Genomic DNA, 23,568 nt, shown 5'->3' with positions numbered 1-23,568 from the left:
TGGGGCAATACAATAGCTTCACAGATAGAACGCTAGCATGAAAACCAGATAGAGTTTGAATTTCCCGTACACAAGTACCATCAGATGAAACAGCACAAGTCTATAAACTCAGTGTACTTATGGGAGATGCAGACAGGAGACTCCCTAGAAGCTCACAGGCCAGCTCGCTTGTCATAGACTCCAACAAGGTGGAAGACAAGGATCAATACCCACAGTTTCCCTCTGACAGTCACATGCACACTGTGGCATACACACAGCTGCACACACACAAAACACCGCAGGCTGAGACAGACAGGATTCTAAACTGCAGGAAATGTTACCTCTCTGCCATAACCAAAGAAAGAAACATTCCTATCGCTTTCAATTAAAGCCAGACCTGTTCCTGTAATGTCAAGGGAGAGCATCAGAGAAAGCCAAGAATCACAATGTAGCATCATGGCTCTTGCAGAGGGCTAGCTCCTAACAACAGGTAGGCAGCTTTAACTGTCATGTTGTGACACTGTGACCAAACCTCTCAAAGCTACATTAGAAGGGAGCTTTCTATGACTACTTCTTTACTTGTGGGAGGGGCGCCCACATGTACATGCAGAGGTAAGAGGACAGGAGTTGAGGCAACATCTCTCTCATTTGTATCACTTCATTACAGTGTAACCTGGTGACCCTGAGCTTCGGGCCAATTCTTGTCTCCCTCCCACATCCAGCAGCAGCAGTGCTGGGTTGAGATTATAGATGTGTGCCATTGTATCTGGCTTTAAAAAAAGATTTATTTAATTTTATGTGTATTGTTTTGCCTGCATGTATGTATGTGTGCTACATTCATACCCAGTACCCATGGAGGTCAGAAGAGGGCATCAGATCCCCTGAAACTGGAATTATAGAAGGTTGTGAGCCACTATGCAGATAATTAAATGCTGTTAACCACTGAGCCAGCTCTCTAGAGCTGTGTGTGTGTGTGTGTGTGCGCGTGCATGTGTGTTTGCACACGCATGTGTTTGTCTGTCTGTGCCTTGGTATTAGATTAACACAGATTCAAACATCAATATAAAATTACCTTCATGTCTCAAACTCGTCACATAAACAGAACTGACAGTCAAACTGCCAGTGCAGTGTCTCAGTGGGTAAAAGTCTGACTGCCTGAACTGGATCTCAGGACTTCACAAGTATATCATTACAAATATCTCCCACCCACAAAAATTAATTAAAATGGTTTGACGATACAAGCCTATAAACCCCGAACTTAGGAGGCTGAGGCAGGAGGACTGAGTAAGGCTAGCCTGGGTTATATGATAAGTCTATTAAAAATCAAAACAAAACAAAATAAAAAACACGGAGAAAACTGCCTTTAATAATCCAAAGTCAGAATTTTCTGGGGCTTTGGTTTATTTAGTATACAGGCAACATGCAGAGGTCAGAGAAGGTCAGATGTTTTTTTCCAGCTCTCTTCACATCATTCCTGTAAGCTCTCTCACTGAACCTAGCAATAAGCTGGCAGGAACCCTATTGTCTCTTGACTCTTGCCTCACAGTGCAAGAGTTACAGTTGCACGTGGCCATGCCCAGCTTTTTAATGGGGGTGCTGGAGATTCAACCTTGAGTCCTCCCTCATACCTGTATAGCCAGTGCTCTTATCCACTGAGCCATTGTTCCAGGCCTCAATGGCAGAAATGTCTATACTGCCAGGTAGAGCCCTTGACAGTTCTTTTTTTTTCTTCTTAATTAGATGTTTTCTTTATTTACATTTCAAATGTTATCCCCTTTTCCAGTTTCCCCTCCAAAAATTCCCTATCCTCTCCCTTCTCCCCCTGCTCCCTAACCCACACACTCCCGCTTCCTGGCCCAGGTGTTCCCCTATACTGGGGCATAGGAGAGGACCAAGGGCCTCTCCTCCCATTGATGACCAACTAGCTCATCCTCTGCTACATATGCAGCTAGAGCCACAGACCCTCCATGTGTTTTCTTTGATTGGTGGTTTAGTCCCAGGGAGCTCTGGGGTTACTGGTTAGTTCATACTGTTGTTCCTCCTCGGGACCCTGGACAGTTCTTAACACTATCTTCCCTGTTGCTATGTTAACACCCAGATTCCACTGAAGTGAACCGGTGAAAATGTCAGAGCCATCACTTCACAACCAGACGCTATTCAACCCAGTCCTGCCTGCGCTCTCTTGTGTAGTTTATCCTCAAAGAACTTAAAACTCGCTGGGCAGTGGTGGTGCACACCTTTAATCCCAGTACTCGGGAGGCAGAGGCAGGCGGATTTCTTAGTTCGAGGTCAGCCTGGTCTACTGAGTGAGTTCCAGGACAGCCAGGGCTGCACAGAGAAACCCTTTCTCAAAAAACCAAAACAAACAAACAAACAAACAACAACAGCAAACCCCACAAAAACAACAACAACAAAAAAGAACTTAAAACTCTCCTTGCAGTCTCTCAAGTACCAAATCAATCAAAGAGGAGCAGGACTTCTTGAAGACCTTGGAAAGGACCAGAGAACTACCCAGCAAATTCTCCTACATTCAAATACTACTTTAAACTTTAAAATGTGGGGACTGGGATGCTTGTGGATACCTGCCATCCCCACATTTGGGAGACAGAGGCAGGGGGATCTCTCCAAGTTTGAAGCCAGCCTAGGCTACACAGCAAGCTCCAGGCCAACTAGAGCTACATAGTAGGACCCTGTCTCACAAAATACATACATACATTTGTATGTACATACATACATACATATGTTTGGGGTATGGTTTTCTGACACGTGGTCAAGGATGACCTTGAACTCTAGATTCTTCTGTCAAAAGCCAGCATTCACCTCCATATCCAGTTTTATGCAGTACCAATGCAGTACCAGAGACTCAACCCAGGATGCCACACATGCTAGCAAAGCATTTTGTCGAATGTGCTACATCCTCTTGCTCCTGCACATGATGTGACAGCAGGGAACAGCTTCAGCAGAAGCTCACGCACACAGCCATTATCTGAGTGCCCCGGTCTGCAATGAGTTTTACGTCAGTGTATCAGAAATGAAAACAGGCCCTTAATACCCCCATGCCATCTTTAAAAGTGGTGTGTGTGTGACAGACAGTAAACAGATATAAATAAATGTAATTAAAACAACAACTAGTGGAGTGACTGAGAGGCACCCGCTGCCATGCCTAACAATCTGAATTCGAGTCCTAAGGTCCAACTGGTAGGACAGAATCAATTTCTACAAATAGTCCTCTGACCCCCATATACTTGCTGTGGGCACATACACACACATGCACATTATTAATTAAATAGAACTTTAAAAATACTTTAAAGGGACATGAACAGAAATGTTAAACGCCAGCTGCTTACTCGCAGACCCATAGAACAACCAGGCTAAAAAGTCCACAGAAGAGACTATGACAGTTGTGGAACTGTTCACAATCTAGCATGTTCCCTCCTTAGAGCGTGGCATATTCTTAGGGAGCCCTGGCACAAGAAACTGCAGATGATCTTTTTTGGAAGAATCTCTGTGAAGAGTAATCATGTGTAAAGACACATGAAATTCTGTTTACTGATGGTGTGGTTAGCTCTCCATCTTGGTCTCTCCATGTTCTTCCAGGCTGAGCACCACTGCGGTAAGCCTCGGCTGACTTAAGGGGCAGTCAGACCCAGCTGGGACTGCTTCTCCACATCCGCAGCAGTACTATACAGAGAGTCCAGCCCCACGTGTTAATATGTACAAGCTGGAAAAAAAATGATACCTGATTGAAGGGGGCCCGGGGCCCATCACCTAGCAGAGGTGCTTTCTGCTGTTGGAACGGTATTGGCCCTTGAGATGGATGTGGCCCTCTTGCCGGGTTCTGTTGTCCCTGAGGTCCAGGGGGTCCTTGCATGCCACCCTGGGGTGGAGGTCCCAAGGAGCCCTGGGGTGGCCCCTGCTGCCCTTGTGAACCTGAAGGTCCTCGAAGTTCCTGGGGAGGGCCCAACATTGAGCCCTGTGGTGGGGGGCCCTGCATGCCCCGCATCTCCTGAGGACCTCTCATTTCCTGAGGGCCATGTCCCAGCAATCCACTTGGAGGATGTGGTCCTCTCATCTCTTGAGGTGGGTGGCCAATCATTAACCCTTGAGGAGCAGGACCCTGATTCTCCCGAGGTCCTGGAGGCCCCTGCATGCCTCTTGGATTCAGTCCCATCAGAGGTCCCTGGATCCCTTGAGAAGCTGGGCCCCCCTGTATCCCATGAGGATGGGGAGGTCCTTGCATTCCTCTGGGACCAGGTGGTCCCTGCATTCCTTGAGTACCGGGAGGACCCTGTGGGCCCATGTGACCCTGAGGAGCAGGAGGGCCTTGGGGGCCAATGTGACCCTGTGGTCCTGGTGGGCCCTGAGGGCCCATATGACCTTGAGGACCAGAACTACCTTGAGGTCCGGGTGGCCCTTGAGGACCCAAAGGGCCATGAGGTCCAGGGTGCCTCTGCATTCCTTGTGGACCGTGCATGTCTTGAGGCCGTGGCAGTCCCTGGGGAGGGCCCTGGGGTCCTTGTGGTCCCATGAATCCTTGTGGGCCCCCACCTCCTTGATGCATTGGAGGGCCTTGTGGTCCCATTTGTCCCTGGGGTCCTGGGGCTCTGAACTGGCCCTGCGGACCTGGAGGCCCCATTTGAGGCACCAATGGCATCTGCTGAGATGGATGAGGCTGCTGAAAACCTTGAGGAATCTGAGATATTGGACCTTGTCCAGAAAAGGGCTGAGGTCCCAGGAGAGGGGTACCAGATGAGGGAGGAGGCTGGATCTGATCAGCCTGTTTCTGTGCAAGTCTTTCAATTTTAAGTTGCTGAAAAGGAAAGGAAAAAAAAATCAGTGTACAGAATGAATAAAATAAGCTACAGCCCTCAAAGAACACTGCTGCATTACCTTCTGACTCCCACGCATGCACGCACACACGCACACACGCACGCACGCACGCACACACACACACAGGGTGCGCACACAAAATAAGAGAGCATCCTTTACAAACAACAATAAAGGTAGCAGGAAGATCATCTATCAAACACCTGTGTGGACTTTCCTGGCTCACACACCTCTAAAAGCTGCGGGTTGGTGTACTGTAATGTGGCCATTTCTTGCTCAATTTCTGCTTGGGTTTTTTTCTTCTCTTCTAACTTAATATCCTCTTTCCTGTCATTCAGCACCTCATTTGGAGCAGGAATTGGGACTTTATTTTGCATCCAGGCCTTAGGGAGAAAGAGAGAAAGTTAAATTTTACAGAAGCATAAAGATTATGATAGGTTGAAAAAACTTCTCTAATGTTCATCTCCACGGCTGAACAGTCTTCACCTCTAAAGTCAGTTCTTTGTGACGTAAGAATGGAGTGGGGTAGGTGTATTAGTAATTAGAAATTACAACATTTAAGAAAGGTACACAAAAGGTCATCTGGTGAAGGCTTGGTCCTCAGGTGGTGACACTCAGGAGGAAGTAAAGGTCTAGGAGAGGCTGGAAGGAGTGAGCCAGACCTTGGGGTGTGCCCTTGAAGGGGTCCCGAGACTCAATCTCTCCCCTCAACTTCGCCCGTTAACTTGGCTATGTCTGACAGTGACAGAAAGCTGACTGGAGTATTGCTAGATATTGTGGTTACCAAGAATTCCAGTGAGTATTTGTAGTAATGAAGCAGAAGACAGACAATATATAATATATAATATATAATATATAATATATAATATATAATATATAATATATAATATATAATATATAATATATAATATATAATATATAATATATAATATATAATATATAATATATAAGACAGCCAACAGATTCTGCCTACTGACTTGCTCTCGTCCCTTTGACAACATAAATGATTAAAATGAAGCAACAATAGAAAAAGACATAGGGAAAGCTGATACCGCTGTAGTCAACTTTACAGCAGCCAGTGGGAAATATGTCTAAAGAGAAAAATATGGAGCCGGGCGGTGGTGGCGCATGCCTTTAATCCCAGCACTCGGGAGGCAGCGGCAGGCGGATTTCTGAGGCCAGCCTGGACTACAAAGTGAGTTCCAGGACAGCCAGGGCTACACAGAGAAACCCTGTCTCGAAAAAAAATAAAAAATAAAAAAACATGGGAAGGTGGTCCCGAAAGGACTGGATGCAACTCTCCAAAGACAACCGTTTCTGAGCATCCCTTAAAGGAACCAGGCACAGTCTCAGGAGGAGGCAGTCACTGCTCCTTACACACCTGCTGGAACTGAGCAGGAATGGGCTTCGCATAGGGGACTTTCTTCTGAGGGACTTTTTTCTGATCCTTTTGCATTACTTCCTCCATGCCCCAATCCAAGCCTGGAATTGTCATTTCAATCTCACTTGATTCATCTTTCCCTGAAACCATACAAAGAACTAGTTAGTTCCTCAAACTAACAAACAAACAAACAAACAAACAAACAAAATGTAACCACTTATTAAATGAATCAATTGTTGGAAACATAACTTTTGAACATTCCATAGATTTAATTACTTTTATCCACAATCCTCAAAACAAACCATGTAAGCATTTCAACACTATTTTTTTTTTTAATGAAGATTTATTTGTATACAACCCTGCTCAACCAGCTTGTGAACGCTTTAAGGATAAGGTTTGTGCACTCCTTTTTTTTTTTTTTTTAAAGATTTATTTATTTATTATATGTAAGTACACTGTAGCTTACATATCAGAAGAGGTCGTCAGATCTCATTACAGGTGGTTGTAAGCCACCATGTGATTGCTGGGAATTGAACTCAGGACCTCTGGAAGAACAGTCAGTGCTCTTAACCTCTGAGCCACCTCTCCAGCTCCTTCAACATTATTTATTAACAAGTTAATTAACCATGGAAATAAGACAGAGGTCTACAAAAACGTATAGAAATTAAATGTGTAAATATAACTGCCCTTACCCATCTGTTCCTGCTCCATAGCTAACTTCAGTTGTTCTGGTATTCCCATCCCCGGGATCACTGCCAGGCTATTAGGCTCCAGGTCATCTACAAATAATACACCCATCATCAACAGAGACTTTCATGGTGGGTCCTACAAAATCATGCTGCTTTATTAGCTTAAGTAACATCACTGGGGGCAGTAGCCATGCCTTTAATTACAGCATTCAAATGATACAAATAGGAGGAGCTCCACGACAAGGCCAGCATCAACTATATAGAAACAGCAAATTACATCAGCCAAGAATATACAGTGATACGGTGTCCTCCAAAAAAGCTATAAATAATAAACAAACAAACAAATAGTCTCAACCAAGCCCAAACAAATGAAAGAAACACCAGCTGGGTGAGCTGGTGTAAATCTTATACCAGTACTTAGGAGGCAGAAGCAGATAGATCTCTGAGGCCAAAAAGCCCTGAATTATTTGGTGTTAGGATTGAGAACAGAGAGAGCATCAAGCATGCCAGGAAAGTATTGGACCACTTAGTCACATCCCTTGCCCCACATTAGTTTGCACAAGTCTCTTAATACTTAATGTTTATAATGGAATATCATGAGCCTTCAAGGGAGAAATCTCAGATCTTACCATACTCCACTCCATCTTCTGACATGCCAGGCAAAAGGTTCAGATTATATCGATCTCGCATTTTATCACCTGGCCGGTTTCGAGTCCAGAATTTGCTAGTGAAGGAGAAGTAAAAGAAAGAAAGCATGGTTTCAAGTCTTCCCTGGGCACAGCAGCTCAGATCAAGTTCTTACAATAGCGTTCTTTTAATGATTTTAATTGTGAAAAGAACGTTTAAAATCAAAAGGTAAAACAAAATTTAAGCAACAAAAATTAATGTTCAATACTCCGTCTCTATTATAATACCCATATGTTAATCACAAAAGAATGGTAGATTAGAAGTTGTAACTCAGTGAAGGGAAAGAATCAGGACAAGAAATAACAGACTCGGGCTGTGTAATGAGACTCCCTTGTAATCCTGGCACTCTAGAGGCACATACCAGAGCAGCAGGAGCTCGAAGTCATTTTCAGCTACATAGGAAGGTGGAGTCCAGCCTGGGTTCCACGCCTCTTGTTTAAAAAAGGGGTGGAGAAGGATGAGTAGACTCAGAGAAAGAAAACAAAAACATCAGAAACACAAAGAGAATGGGAAAACTGCTAGAAAGTGCTGAAAGTAAGGGATAGGAAGTAAAGAAGAAATAAATAAACTCAGGCGAGATGTCCAAAGTCCTCCATGAGAGAGAACACCAGCAAGAGCTGCCAACTAGTTCTGGGCCACTGCTGGCCAGCCTGGGTCAGCAGCCAGCGCCAGGAACAGACTAACCCTTCCTGGGCATGGCTTCTTAAGACAGACACTGAGGGGACTACAGAGCTGTGACCAGGGGATGGTTACACTATGGACAGACACTCTAAAAGGACAGCAGTGGTTGTGGAGACTGCAGCTCAAGTCTACTGTGGGAACCTAAACTTGAGATTCACATCGAGCTCACAGAAGGCATCACCCCAACCACTGCCTAGTCTGCGACAACATGGAAACATGAGACCTGTCCCCAGTCTGGCACAATGGAGCCAACAGACTGCTGAAAACTGGCAAAAATGCAGCTCCCATGTATTTGGAAGAAAACACCCCACAACAAATGTAAAGACAAGCATGGGTCCACTAGCCATGCTCCCTACAAACCTCAAACCCAGAAATCCTGGTGTGGCAAGTATCTCACAAGTCAGATAGGGTAACTGGCAGGTGGAGGAGAATAAGGAACGTCTCAGGCCAAGAACGTCCTACTGAAAGTCCAGTCAAACCTAGAAACTCTTCTGTGGTTTGGTTTTGCTGTTGTTATTGTATAACAAGGTCTCCCTGTGTAGCTCTGGTTGGCTTGGCCTTAAACTCATAGAAGTCCACCTGCCTGTGCCTCCTGGAGTGCTGGGATTACAGACCTACCCAGAGCAACTCCATTATTCTTCCCACCTGCAAAGCCAGCTAGAAAACAAAACAACACCACAACACAACACCACACCACACAACACAACACCACATCACACAACACAACAACCAAAGGGTGGGAGACACAACAGTCAACCCAATTAGGAAGCAATACTGACTGATGTCATATTAGTTCCCATATCCTTTTATTTATTCATTTTGGTGGAAGAAAAATCCCTTGATTCTAATTAATACACAAACACATGATACATCTAAAGAAAGTCACCCAAACACTTGCCCAACCACAATTTCTATGTGACCTGGGGTGGTTTGAACAAGGTATAATCCCCACTTGGTTCACAGCTGGCTGCACTATTTGGGGACGTTGAGGTGATGCAGCTTTGCTGAAAGAAGGACGTAACTGGAGTTAAATAGCCAGCCCTCTCTGCTTCATGGCTACAGCTGAGGATGTGACCTTAGGCTTCCTGCTCCTGCCATCATGCCTACCTCTTGCTACCATGGCTCTGTTCTGCTGTGATGGACTCCCATCCCTCTGGAATTGTAAGTCAAAATAAACTGTCTTCCTTAAGTTACCTTGGGTCATGGTTTGTCATTAGCTAATTCGTATTCTATCTCAGTATCTCAGTGAAATCCACTCACTAGCAGCTCTGAAATCCAGGAAAGCATGGAATGAAATATTTCATGGCCTAAAAATAAACTCTATGCCAAATAGATAGCTTCAATTGTCAATGAAGCAAACCTAGACACACCTGGAAAGAAACGAGTTCAAATGAAGATTTGCTTCCATTAGACTGGCCTTTAAATGTGTCTGTGGGGCATTCTCTTGGTTCTTAATGGATGTAGGAGGGCCTAGCCCATGGTGGGCGGTATCAGCCTCAGGTAGATGAGCTATATATAAAAGGAAGCTGAACATGAACTGGGAGCAAGAAAGTGAGCAGCTTGCTCCATGGTCTGTGCTCCCAATCCCTGCCTGAATAATGGAGTGTGACATGGCCCTATAGGATGCAATTAACCCTTTCTTCTCCAAGTTGTTTCCAGTCATGGTGCTTATAGCAACAGAAAAGCAAACTAGGACAATATCCACACTGGTTTCATCCCAGGGATATAAGATTGACTCAATATAAATAAGTTAATAAATGCAATACAATACATAAATAGAATTAAAGAAAGACACTACACAATCATCAATAGATGTGAAAAAGACCTCTGACAAAGTTCAATATCACATCATGATAAAGCCCTGAAGCAGAAACAGAAGGAAGCTGGGCATGGCACTTTAGTTCTAGCACTAGGGAAGCAGAGGCAGGCAGGCAGATCTCTGTGAGTTCAAGGTCAGCCTGGCCTACAAAGCATGTCCAGGATAGCCGGGGATCTGTTATACAGAGAAACCCTGTCTCAAAAGACAAACAAGCAAAAAATAAATAGAAGGAATGCTATAATAAAGACTATATGACAAACTGAAAGTATTTTTCCTAAAATCTAGAACAAGACCCAGATACCCATTCCCTCCCCTTTTATTTAAATAGTTATCAAAGTCTTAGCTAGAATATTACAAAAGAGGATGAAATAAAAGCGACAGAAATAAAAAAGTTCAATTATTAACTTTCTATTAGAAAAAGTCCAATTATTCTTATTGGCTGAAGACATGATCCTGCTGCAGTTAAAAGATACCTAAAGGCTCTATCGAAAATTCTTAAGGCAGTTAAACATTTTAAATGAAGTAAAGCAATACAAAAGCAACCCTCTAAAGTAGCAGCATTTCTATATACCAATACTAAGCTTTCTGAGAAAGAACTTTAAAAAAATTACAACAGCTTCAAAAATTTAAAAAACAAAACAAACAAAGCAGACATGGCCACTCATATCTATAATCTAAGCACCGAGGAGATGAGGCAGCAGGATCAGAAGTTTAAGGCTCCTTTGGTTACATAATGAGTTCAAGACCAGCCAGGAATAAATGAGACTATCTTTAAAAAAAAGAAAACTAACCAAAGGGATGAAAGACCTCTGGAATGGAAACTTTAAAATACTGAATAAAGAAAGTTACAAACAGGGGAGTCTCTATGCCGGTGGGTTGATTGACTTAACACTGTGATAATGTTATGCAGATTAAACACAATCCCCTCAAAATTCCAACGACAGCCTACACAGAACTCAATGACAGCCTACACAGAACTCAAAAGGAAAAAAGGTTCTGAGACTCATATAGAAACAACAATAAACACAAACAACAATTATATAAAAAGAAAACAATTTAGTCAAATGAATTCTTAACAGAAAGAACAATGTAGAAAGTTCTACAATACTTGATCTCAAATTACACTACAAACCCATTGTTAAAAAAAGGGCATGGTACTAGCTCAAAACCAGACACTTAGTTAGACCAGTACACTAGAACAGAGACAAGAAATAAGCCACCAGGCTATACCCATTTATTTTGTTGACAAAGCTGCTCAAAACATACTAGAGGAAAATGACAGCCCTTCAACAAAAGGGCTGCGGAATGCAGTTATCCACATCAGAAGAGAAGAGCAGGGAAGCAGAGGAAGAATGAAGAACAAAGATCACTCACATGGAAGTATGACTAAGGAGCCCATTTCTTCGAATGCTACCCCACCTCATATTACTATATCCCATAAAAATGTTTCAAAATATAAACCAATATATGTGCAAAGTAAATACATATACTAGTTATTTCCAGCTACTCCCCGAGTACAGAAGCTGCTTGCTATTTTCAGCATGGTACCTCCTTACCTGGTATGGTCATTTGAGCCTGAGCAGAGGATATGTCCCAGAGGATGCCAAGCCAAACTCCAGATCATCCCTTCGTGGGCCATCTCCATCCCACCTACCTCCTTCTCTACCCTGCAATAGCACGAGCAAGACAAAAGCAAACAAAACCATTGAACCAAAATTACCAAGAGAACAGAAACGAAAACAAAGCAAAAGAACACCAAAAGCATGGAAAGAAAACAAAAATATACTCTTCTTAATAAAGAACTCTCAGCATCGTTTACTTTGAAGTAGATTCTTTGAGTCAACCATAAAAGAAGCACAGAATTAAATGCTTCACAAATTATTTCAACTATAGAATCTATTTTATTCTTCCATAGTGGTTTAAATCTAAAGCACAAGTGCTATCTTTTCTACTCAAGCTTGATTCACAAAATTGAAAACTGTAGGTCAGTCTCAGAAATGGACACATTTGCACACAGGAAGATGCAAACTTTGATCACACTCATACATATCTGAGAATTCTTCACAAAACATCCTCCTATTATAGTCACCATAGCATTGTGACAGTTACAGAGCATGACTTAGAGGCCAACTCAAAACAGATTTTATTTAATTTATTAATATATGTATGTGATGTATGAATGTGTATAAATGAGGTGTGTGTGTGATATGTGTATAATTTGCATATGTGTGATGTGTGTGTCTGTGTGGTGTGTGCTGTGTGTGTCTGATGTGTGTGTGATATGTGTGTATGATGTGTCTGTGTGGTATGTGTATAATGTGTATATCTGATATGTGTGTTTGTGTGTGTGTCTGTGTCTGTGTGGTGTGTGTCTGATGTGTGTGCGCTGTGTGTGTGTGTCTGATGTGTGTGTGGTGTGTGTGTGTGTGTGTGTGTGTGTGTGTGTGTGTGTGTGTGCATACATGTCCACCAGGTACACAGGTGGAAGTCATAGGGAACTCTCAGGAGTCAGTTCTCTCCTTCCTCCACGGGTTCTGAGAACAGATCTAGCTTGGGTTGTCAGACTGCACAGCAAGTGCTTTTATCTGCTGAGACATCTCACTAGCCCAAGATCATTTCTCTTCATCTGAGTTTCTTAGTCTCCAATCTGCCATGCAGGCCACATGCAAGTGCTTCTAAAGAGCTCCGATGGAGTCAGACTTTAAAACACCACAGTCTGCAGACGCCAAAATTTCCCTAGCTAAGACACCAAGCACAAGAGAGCCAAGACTGCTGCCATACCATGTGGGAATGTGTATACAGACAAACATTATCATTTTCCCACACAGTAAATGGTACATACCCAACATGCCAGAATAACAGAGAGCCGTCAGATCCTCCACTGGCAAAAAGTCCTTCATGAACAGGATGCCAGGCTACAGCTGTCAAACAAAAACAAAAACCCAAAGATGAAACGCTGCCAGTGTGAGACCGCTCGCTGCAGAGGAGGGTCCCCAAAGCACATGTGATGATAAGCACCCCACAGCCGCTGACCTGTGGCCTCCTTCTTGTGACCTCGGAATACTTGAAGCTCTTCTTTCAGATTTCGGATATCAAAGAGCTTACAGAGATGGTCCCGAGATGCCGTGAGGAGCCAATTGCCATTGAGGTTTAACTTCACTTCCATTACGGTGTTTTTATGGGCGTGGCTGGAAAAAAAGCACCAAGGGTGAAATGTTGTCAGCATGCAAGGCAAGCATCACTTAATACAGATGGTCCTTTTTGTTGAAAGTGCAGGGTGAAGATGGTGAGAGGTGTGGCCTGGAGTAATAAAGTATTCAAAAGTGTCCTTGAAAACCCTTGTCAGTGCCAGGCATGGTGGTGGTGCATGCCTTTAATCCCAGCAAGGGAAACAGAGGCAAGGCTGAGTTCATGTCTAGGCACGTCTCTATAAAGGTTCCTGAACAGCCAGTGCTACATAAAGAGAACTTGTCTGAAAAAGAAAAGGAAAAGGGAAAAGGAAAAGGAAGGAAGGAGCAGAAAAAGAAGGGGGAACCACCCCCATCGATGACAGAAATAAAGCCCAACATCTAAACACAGCTCTCAAAAATCTAGCTAGAAGAGCACCGAGAGTCTGCGGGGCAGAAAGGCTCGTCTAGACGCAGGGGAAGTCCTTACAGTACACACTATGATAATCAAGTTCATCAGATTTCAAAAATTCAGTGATGTTTCTCTCATTAAGACAAAGCATGGAAGCAGGAACGAGTTTAGTTTTTGTGAAGGTTAATTTGACTAAAGGGCCTGCATGATGCTTACACCAAAGAGTTCACAAAGTACCGGGTGGCAGCCTTGTCTTAAGGAATCTGAGCTGTGGATGTTTCATTTCCAATTAGGATCAGGATACAGCATCTGTGTGCCCCAAAGAACACACTCATGAAGCTGTAGATAATCCTAAATTATGCCACAAAAACATAGTAAGTAAACACATCTCTTCCAGGTGAGGGGTGGGTGGGGAGGATAGGAGGGCAGGTAGAGACAGAGAAGGGAAGAGGAAAGGGAGAAGGAGGGAAGGAAAAGAGGAGAGAGAGAGGAGGAGAGGGAGGGGGAGGGGAAAGGGAGCGAGAAGGGGGAGGAAGAGAGATGATAAAAGAGGAACAAGAGAAAGTGAGGGGGAGAGGATAGGGAAAGGGAAGAGGGAGAGAAAAGATGGAGAAGGGAGAGAGGTAGAGAGGAGGTGAGTGAGGAAGAGAGGTAGAAGAGAGGAGAGAGGATAGGGGTGGGGGGTTGGGGGGGTGGGAGGGGAGGAGAGGGGAGAAAGGGAGAGGGGATGAGGAGAGGAATCTCTGCACGTAGCTGAAGCAAGCTAGGGAAAGCTGGGCGGTGACTAGTCAGAGGCCCTGATCCTGAGGTCCCAGGTGCCGGGGGCTATTCTGAGGACATGGAGACAGCAGGAAGAATCTCTTCATCGCCCTGCACCCCTGCAGGGTAACCCAGTAAAACTTCAGCAGCAGAACAAATATCTGCTTTCATTGGGAATTTAAAGATAAGCCAGAATTAAATCATCCAAAGATGGAGGTTCATCTCTGTCCAAACCACATTTTTTTCAAAAAGGAAAACAGAAAAGCTGAGAAAGCTTCAAGTTAAGTACTTGAAGGCTGCCTTTGGTCCTAAAGGACCACAGAGGGCTTCCTATCACTTACAGTGTTGCAAGACTCTGCCCAGTCTTGGGATCCCAGAACTTGATTGGCTGCTGGCTATCTTTACTTCCTGAAACGACTAACCCTTTGGTTGGATGCCAGTCTACACACTTCACATCAGCACCATGACCTGTTGGGAAACAAGTCAGAACAAGAACCTCATTGGTCATGCACTGCAAGTGGGGCTCCATTCTAAATGACAAAGGGAGAAAATCCCAGCAGTTGATTTGCTCCTGGGTTTGAAAGGATCTGAGCAGTCTGGAAGTCTGCTGGCCAGCTCTCCCCTCCAATGCTGCAGCACGCAGGGCACTAAGCACATCTTGCTCACCTACCTTCGGGCAGTCAGTCCAGACTTTTTGGAAGGTGCACGCAGTAGGCTTTTTAAGCTTTTAAAGCTATTCCTCATTGTTTTAGTTCTAAGACCCAACCTGTACTGTTCACTTAGGTGTTCCTGCTGCAGGGTAGTCTGCACAGATCAAAAGTCCTAAATCTAAGCTTAGGCACTATAGCTTTCTAAACAGGAAGGCAGTAATGGTAGTCCAGTTTTTTTGTTGCTGTTGTTGTTTACTGAAGTATAAAAATGTCTGACAGATCCACAAATTACTAAAACTCACAAATGTGAAAAATCAGAATGAACAAAGCACTGTTTATGGTTTTGGGAAGGCTGGGTATTGATGACGGTAGAGTATCTTACAGGGTAAATGAGCTAGGTTGGTGCTTCTCAAACGGCGTCCTCCTTCACCTGAAGCAAAACCAGCTCTTAGAAATTTCATGTGAGAAGGGAAAAGGAGGAATCAACAAAGACAAAAAGGAATTGAGAAAGAAGGAAGAGATGGTCCCAAGACACCAGAAGTGATCTACACTCATTCAGAAGGTAAAAGATGTGTATGCCTTATATGACACATGGGTTTTAGGTCATCTCAGAGCAGAGGAAGGCCGGGAGGGATGTTCCAAGATCCTGTGATCTCAAAATCAAGTATCATAAAGAACATTCAAAAGGATTCTCCTTTTGTTTTTAAATGTTCCTAAATAGGGTTCAAATATATTCCAAAATAACTGCCTTACAGCCCAGTATTCAAAGTCGTATAATCCTATAGAGGATTCAACAAGTTGGCTACAGTGTCCACAATATATAACTTTATCTCTTATATAAACCAATATGTACCACGGGCACTGTTAAAGACACACATGAATGGAAGACAGACAGACATCGCGGGTGCTGACAGGCAACGCTTCCTCCTGCACATGCCGTTGTTTCTCTTATCTTCCAACAACAAACACACATTATAATTGAGGCTTGAGGAAAAAGGAAGCTCTGCAGTTATACTTTGAATCTTAAGAAAAAGAAGGGACCAGCAAAATGGAGCAGTGGGTAAAGACCCTTGGCACTAAGCCTACCCATGTTCCACCTGGAACCCCCATGGTGGAAAGAAACAATTCCCACAACTTGTTCTCTAATCTCCACATGTGCACCATGCTCACCACACACTTTCCCAACAGAGACACACAAAATAATTAAAAATATAATGCAGTCTTGGCCCTTGGGGAGTAGAAGCACTGAGATCAGGAGCTCAGGGCCAGCCTCAGCTGCACAAGTTAAAAGTCATTGCTTGCTAAACGAGATCCTATCTAAAAATCAACTGGAATAGGTACAAGTACTGTGGTAGTATAAGCCTTTAATCCCAGGCAGAGGCAGGCTAGCCTTCTCTACATAGAGAGGAGTCTTAACAAACAAAGAAACAAAGAAACAAACAAAACCAAAACCTGGATGGGGGGATGGCATCTTGCTAAAGCAAGAGTGCCTAAGTTCAAATCTCCAGCACCCATATACAAGCTAGAGCTGCTTTGTGAACTGTAACTTCAACACAGTAGTAAGAAATCAATCCTGGAAGACTGGCTGGCCAGCTAATCTAGTCAGAAGGGGAAGACCCAGATTCAATGAGGGACCCTGTCTCAAAAAGTACAATGGAAAAGACCGACAAAGGAGAGCCCAGTGTCAGCCTCTGTCCGCCACATGTACCCACACAGCAAGTGTGCCCCAACCACCCACACACACTGAGACACCCACAGAAAAAGGAATCCAGAACAATGCAACTCCTAACCTGCCTGATGAAAAGCATGCTCAGGGAATGTAAAATCTAGGGGCAATTTGAATCAAAAAATATTATACAAAGCCATGAATATGCATGGATTTTAACCAATCATTATAAGTTCAATATGTGCTCTTAATCACTGAGCCATAATCTCTCCAGCCCCTGTTGTTAATTTAAAAAATAAAATAAAATAAAAGAAAAAAGCAAAAATTACAAACACCACAATATATTTACCATAATCACCTAAACAAACAAACAAACAAAAACGTGCCATGTACTGAGTCATCATCTATACTTAAAAAAAAAAAAAAAAAAAGGAACAGATTCTACAACAATGTATCCCTAAATGTATCACTGGAAAATTCAAAACGCCAGCCCCAGAGGCTCTGCTTGCTGGTCCTCCTGCTTCTGCCTCCTGTTGAGACTATGGCGTGACCATCACACTTACCAGCGCTTTGTGGTAAGTGAACGTGTTGCAGCAGCTGAGGTCCAGCCCCAGGGGCGATGCTAGCAAGCACTATTCTAGTTAGGTTTCTTACTACATGGAAAGTCAGGCCTTTAATCCCAGCACTCAGGAGGCACGGGCAGGTGATCTCTGTGAGTTCCCAGCCAGCCTGGTCTACAGAGTGAGTTCCAAGATAGCCAGGGCCATGTAGAGGGAAGATACCCTGCAACAAACAAACATCACACATAGAAAGATGGGGAAAAAAGCTACATGGAAAAAAGAACAAGATCTGCCTCCCTGTTCAGTTCTATATGCATGAAGACATCTGAATGGAGCCCAGCAGACAGGAACTAGAATGGGAAAGACAATTCATCCGTCAGCCTTTGTATGACATTTGAGGCACATGTAAGAAGTTACCTATTTTCTTTACTGTTTTTATTTTTTGAATTAAAACATTTTAGGGTGCACTTCTGGGTGTTCCTTGTGTGTTGATACACACATGTGTGCTGGTGCTCTAGGCTGTAAGGATGTGGAGGACAGAGGCTGGCATCCTCTTTGTTTCTTGTCTTTGAGATGGGGTCTCTCACTGACCTAGAGCTTGCCCTCTCAACTACACTAATAGGCATAAATGAGTGAGTCCGCAGGAACTCTCTGCCTCTGACCACTACAAAGCTGGAGTCACTGGTACATGGCACCACACCAGCTTTTCCCAAACTCAGAGTCTTCACGCTTGCACAACTTTACCCTCTGAGCCATCTTTCCAGCCCCACTATACATAGAACACAAATAAATAGGGGCTAAAGAGATGGCTTAGCCTTTAAGAGCACTGGCTAATTAGAATAACGGACTATTGATACTTAGAATAAAGGACTACTGATATAAATGTCTATTTATAAATTACAGTGGAGTATATCTGAATAAGATTTTTAGACAAAGACACTGGCTGTTGTGGTCTTCCAGACGCCCTGGATTTAATTCCCATTAACCACGCGGTTGATGACAATATTCTGTAGCCATAGTTGCAGGAGAGCCAATGCCCTCTTCTGTTCTTCATGAGCATCAGGCATGAATGTGACACATAAACATGCAGGTAAACATACATACACATAAAATAATAATTTAAAAAATAAAACTTACTTTAAAAAGCATGAACATTTGTGGCCTCCACAGCTGGAGCGGGGGGGGGGGGGGGGCGCAAAACAGTAAAGAATATGAACAAGACCACACATGGTGGCGAGTATGCCTGCAATCCTGCCTTCAATCCTAGCACTCTGAAGGCTCAAGCAGGAGGATCTTGAGTTCAAAATCAGTCTGGGTGACACACTGAGTTTGTAAAAACTAAACAAACAAAATAATAAGTCTGCTCAAAAATACATAAAGCATGTATAAACAGAACACACGCTGAGCTGGGTTCAGTGGTACAGCACTTGTTGGACAGGAATGAACACTTAAACATACCCCACACACTCACACACAGATACTAAGAATTTGATACTGCCTCCACGGGAAGCTGGGAGACAAGACTTTTCACTATGTAAATTGAATTACCTCTAACCCAAATATCCAATATACCTAATTGCTTATGTATCAGCATATCACGAAAGCTGGGTTTGTGTACAAAATTACTAAAGATGCTCTATACAATTCCTACCATATTATATGTGGAACATTTTCTCCTTAGGTGACTTGAGTTACTAGCCCTATGATCACCCATGCATCTGCAGATAACAGCCTATATGTATATGTATATGTTACTTTGTGGATCTCCAATATTGAGAAAAAATTCCACTTGAAAAGCCTAATACCTTTACTAACAGTAGATCATCTCTGGAAAGTAGATATGACATCTTTAAAAGGAACATATACTATTTTTATGTACTTTAAATTGTTTTAAGTCTGTGTGTATACAAGTGTGCGCATGTCGTATGTATCCAGGTGCATGCCGAAGTTAAGAGGGTATCAGATGTCCTGGAGCTGGAGTGAAAGGTTGGGAGCTGCCCAGTGTACATGCTGAGAACATAGAACCCCCTGAAGAGCAACACATGCTCTTAACCACACAGCAATCTCTCTTGCCCCTGCCATTCATTGTGTACACACTCACCTGCCCTGCCCACCCTACCCTACCTCACCCCACCCCACCCCACACAATACACACTGGTTTTTGAGACAGGGTCTCTCTGTGTAGCCCTCTCTATTCTAAATTCACTCTGTAGAACTCAAAGATCCACCTGCCTCTGCCTCTCAAGGGTTAGGTGGGATTAAAGGTGTGTGCTACTATTTTTAAACAAAAGAAAAGGGGAACTAAGGGGAGGTAAGAAAAATAAACTAGGCCTGCGAGATTTCTTTACTGAAGTGTTTCATTCTGTTGCCCGCGCAATGCCCCTCCCTCAGCCTCCGTTATGCTTCAAGGCTGGTGAGCATGCCCACTCCACTTCCTTCATCAGGAGAGAAAGAAGGTGGTAACTTTCTATTTCATGACAAATGGAAAAGCTTCACAGTAAAGGGGGCTTTGGCCCCAAGCCTGATGATGTGGAACCCACACAGAAGAATAAGAGTATAGAAATTCAAAGTCAGTGTGATTCTATGGCAAATAAGGAGCTCCCTCAGCCCCTACAGAGGAATACTTGTTCATTTTAAAGATGGCATCAAAAGTACTGTTCATAACAGCAAACATTGAACACAAATTTTGAAGTAGAATTATAAGACTTGCCTAGTTCCCTTATTACCCTGAAAATGAAAGATTTTAGGGGGAAAAAAAGGCTCCTGAAAACAAGCAAGGGACCAGATGTGGATCAGAAGGTAAAAGTGCTTGTGTGCACTATAAGCCTGATGACCCGAGTTAAATTCTCAGAACATGTGGAGAAAGGAGAGGACCAATTAGCAAGAGTTGTCCTATGACCTTCACCCACACTGTGGCACACACTCACACACAAGCACATCACACACAATAATAACGTTCGTCTAACTTAATAAGGCAAACAAACCAACACTCATAAACTACAAATGTTATTATGGGGTGACTCTAAGAGTGAATCTGGTTACACAAATGTAGATAGAGACTCAGGAGGCAGAGGCAGGTAGAGGAACTCTGTGAGTTCGAGACCAGCTTGGCCTACATTTTGGGACAGCCAGAGCTACATAGAGAGATCAAAATAAACAAACAACAAATAAGAAAAAAATGAAACTTATATTGGTATAGTGGAAACAAGTTAAAGGTATTCTATTTATGTTTCCTTTAGTGTGATGTTGGAGTTCTACAAATAAATAATACAGGGTAAATTTTGTGCGCAATTTTCTTGGTATGATGTTAATATAAGAAGAAACTGTGTATGGTGGCTCATACCTGTTATCCCAGGACTTGAGAGGATGAGGCAGGAGGATCATGAGAAAACAGTTTAGGAATGAGAGAGAGAGGGTCAGGGTGAAAGAAAGAAAGGTGTATTTTACTTAGTATAAAAAACAGTTGGTAATGAATAACTACTTAATATTGGAAAGCACTTGTAAAGGTGGTATTGAAACTCTCTTTGGGAAGGTAAAAACACTGGACAGTAATAAGCCTGCCCTTAAGACACACAAGGGCCACCACAGGTGTGCAGCAGGTACAAGCCTCACACCCAGAGCTCTGTCCTCAGAGCTCACATGCTGGAAGACAGGAACCAAGTCCCACAAATTATCCTCTGGCCTGCACACACATAACTGTTTTTAAACGGCTCTCAGTGGTGAACTGTGACCCTACAGGGGACCAACAAGAGTTTGCAAGTAGAATGTGACAGACACAGTAAGCACTTCAGAGGATGACAGACCTTTGAGGAAGTCAGGCATGAGGTTTCTGAGTCTAGGATGGCTAGGAAGTAATATTATTTATCCATTTTATTCACATTATAACTGGACATGGAAGGTATGCAGGGAGACCAGAGGTGCAACTGCAAAATTTTAAATATATACTGTTTATAAGTCTCTGTGCAATTTCCTGTAAAAACAAATACATAAGAACTTAACCTATATGATCTAATAAGGTAGCTGCTACTCACACTCAGCTATTTAAAATGGTTTACGTGGTAGAACACTTAGGTGCACCACCACTGCCCGACAAGAATGGATTCTTTTAATTCTCTAATTTATTGACTGTACAAGCTTGGGACAGGCAGGCAGATCTCTGTTAGTTCAAAGCCAGCCTGGTCTACAAAGCTACAGTTCCAAAAGAGCCAGGGTTGTTACAGAGTAACCCTGTTTCGAACAACTAATAATAATAATAATAATAAAAACAATAACAACAACAAAGAAACATTTACCCAATTACCTAACCCCAGCAAACTCAGCTCCACATTAGGCCGGGCTGCATGGAGGTTAGATCTGGAGGATGGGTAAAGACTATCGTTTCTAAGCCAAGACAGTTAAACGTGTATTTTCTTGGGAGACTACAACTACTTAATTATAGAATTAGCTTCTCTTAAAAGACAAGTCACATGGCTTTGTAGTTGGACCTGTCTTCAGAAATGCTCACCTAATTGCTTACTTACAGAAAGCGATTGTACTTATTCTACTGGGTTGTTCTTCACATAGTGACTTACATCCTCTTCCATCGGTCAATAGTACAAAGTAAGATTTGAGGTCAGACTGCGCTACATAGGGAGGCACTGTGCATGTTATTTAGACTCCTGCTGTGGTACTTAGCCTCTGAAATAATGTGACCACCATACAAAATAGGGAATAAACTTCGAAGCAATATAACTCTAAGACATTTCCAAGAACTTAGTACTTTCAATTCAAAAAGTTTTCTAAATCAAACTTTAAAAATTGAGGTCCTTTAGTATGCTCACTCAAAGAGCCTCTGGGCATTTACAGTTCATCTGATGACTAGCATTTTGCTTTCAAATAGTTTCCTTGCTAAACTGGGGTGGGTGGGTGCCCACACACCCAGCAGTTTTAAACACCTTTCTCCCTAAGATGAGAATATTCTTAAAACATGCTGTATAGCCATGGTGTCATAAAGACAATAGCGTTCCTAAGGGCAGGAGAGGTGGCTCAGTAGTTACATGCCTTATACTTCTCTTGCAAAGTTCAGTTTCCAGCATCAAGTGACTCAAGTGACTATCAAGTGACTCAAAAGTGCCTGTAATTCCAGCTCAAGGAGAGCTAACACCTCTGGCCTCCAAGGGAGCATCCATGGAAACACGAGCATGAGCACACTTAAACCTTTACACAGAACTTTACTAATGAAAAGATGCTTGGGCTGAGGAGTTGCTTGCTCGGTTGATAAGAGTCTTTGCTTAGCATGAATGGCCCTGGTTTCAGTCCTAAGCATAGCACGAATTCTAAGACAAACAAACAGGATGATTAAGCTTTAGCTAAGTTGGTGACCAGATAGTTGAGCTTTTGCAGAAAGTGGAAACTTCCCAGTTTCCTAACCCAGAAGTGTGGTGTGAAGACTTGAAGCCAGAATGGAATGGGTCTGTCCTTGATATTCCCTTCATATATAATAACCTTTGTGACTGTTCATTTTCCCAGAACCTCCTTTCTTTGTCCACAACCACATCAGATCATGGGGCCAGTCATCCCATATGGGTAAACAGCTTGACTTAGCACGGTACATATGACCCAAGGCTCGGTAAGCAGTCCGAAAACCAATACATGAGTTTTATTTGAAGGTCAGAAGTAATGTCCATTTTCCCATTTTATTTTTCCTGGATCACGTCATTATATGAACAAATATTAAGAAGAATATACATGACTTACAAAAAACACCAGTTTTTCTAATACAGAGAGAGAAAAGCAAACAATGAATGCAAGTACCATTTGTACAATATTAACAGTTAGAGAACTGTCACTCAGAAAAGGTATTAAACATGAACAGCAGACTCGGGCTGACTGTCAGCTGTGGAAACATAAGAGGTAACATCAGTTTAAGTGAAGGCGAAGCCTTGGTCCACAGGCAAGACTCACACGAGGACCACAGGACTCAAGAACTAGGAAACTTACGGAGTGTGTGTGCACTGGTCAGTGAGTATGGGGTTTGTTCAAAGTTTATCTCCCCATTTATAAAAATTATTATTGACATGATCTAAAACAAGACCAACTGGGAATGATTGTCATCAAAATCTAGAACATTCTTTCAGGAACAAACTATGGAGCCCAAAGTTAATTAAAGAATGGATACTTTCCTAGGTAGAGTTTTCAGTGTATTTTCCAAGCAACATCACACAGACTCATAGGCAATGATGCAATTTTTAAATAGACAAGATTTTTTTCCCCCTCCATACCTCAGAACTTCATAGACATTATGTTGGAGAA

At 43.0% G+C, this 23,568-nt stretch overlaps 1 protein-coding gene across 4 annotated transcripts in view; it reads right to left on the bottom strand.

Annotated features, from left to right (window-relative positions):
- Positions 1–23,568, bottom strand: part of Wdr33 (WD repeat domain 33) — a 110,193-nt gene that overhangs the window by 14,105 nt on the left and 72,520 nt on the right. For all 4 annotated transcript variants that reach the window (XM_029472111.2, XM_029472113.2, XM_021150218.2 and 1 more), the window contains exons 8-16: positions 14,743–14,869; positions 13,097–13,251; positions 12,906–12,984; positions 11,620–11,730; positions 7,506–7,600; positions 6,880–6,966; positions 6,188–6,327; positions 5,037–5,189; positions 3,719–4,789 (exon numbers count right to left, since the gene is read on the bottom strand). In XM_029472111.2, coding sequence (XP_029327971.1) covers positions 3,719–4,789; positions 5,037–5,189; positions 6,188–6,327; positions 6,880–6,966; positions 7,506–7,600; positions 11,620–11,730; positions 12,906–12,984; positions 13,097–13,251; positions 14,743–14,869 — 2,018 coding nt within the window. The remainder of the gene's footprint in view (positions 1–3,718; positions 4,790–5,036; positions 5,190–6,187; positions 6,328–6,879; positions 6,967–7,505; positions 7,601–11,619; positions 11,731–12,905; positions 12,985–13,096; positions 13,252–14,742; positions 14,870–23,568) is intronic.

Source organism: Mus caroli, unplaced genomic scaffold (genome assembly GCF_978045245.1).
Source record: "Mus caroli unplaced genomic scaffold, Mus_caroli_1 scaffold_19, whole genome shotgun sequence".
Taxonomy (NCBI): Eukaryota; Metazoa; Chordata; class Mammalia; order Rodentia; family Muridae; genus Mus; species Mus caroli.
The sequence above is the reverse complement of the archived record's forward strand: the minus strand, read 5'-3'. Positions and strand labels throughout refer to the sequence as shown.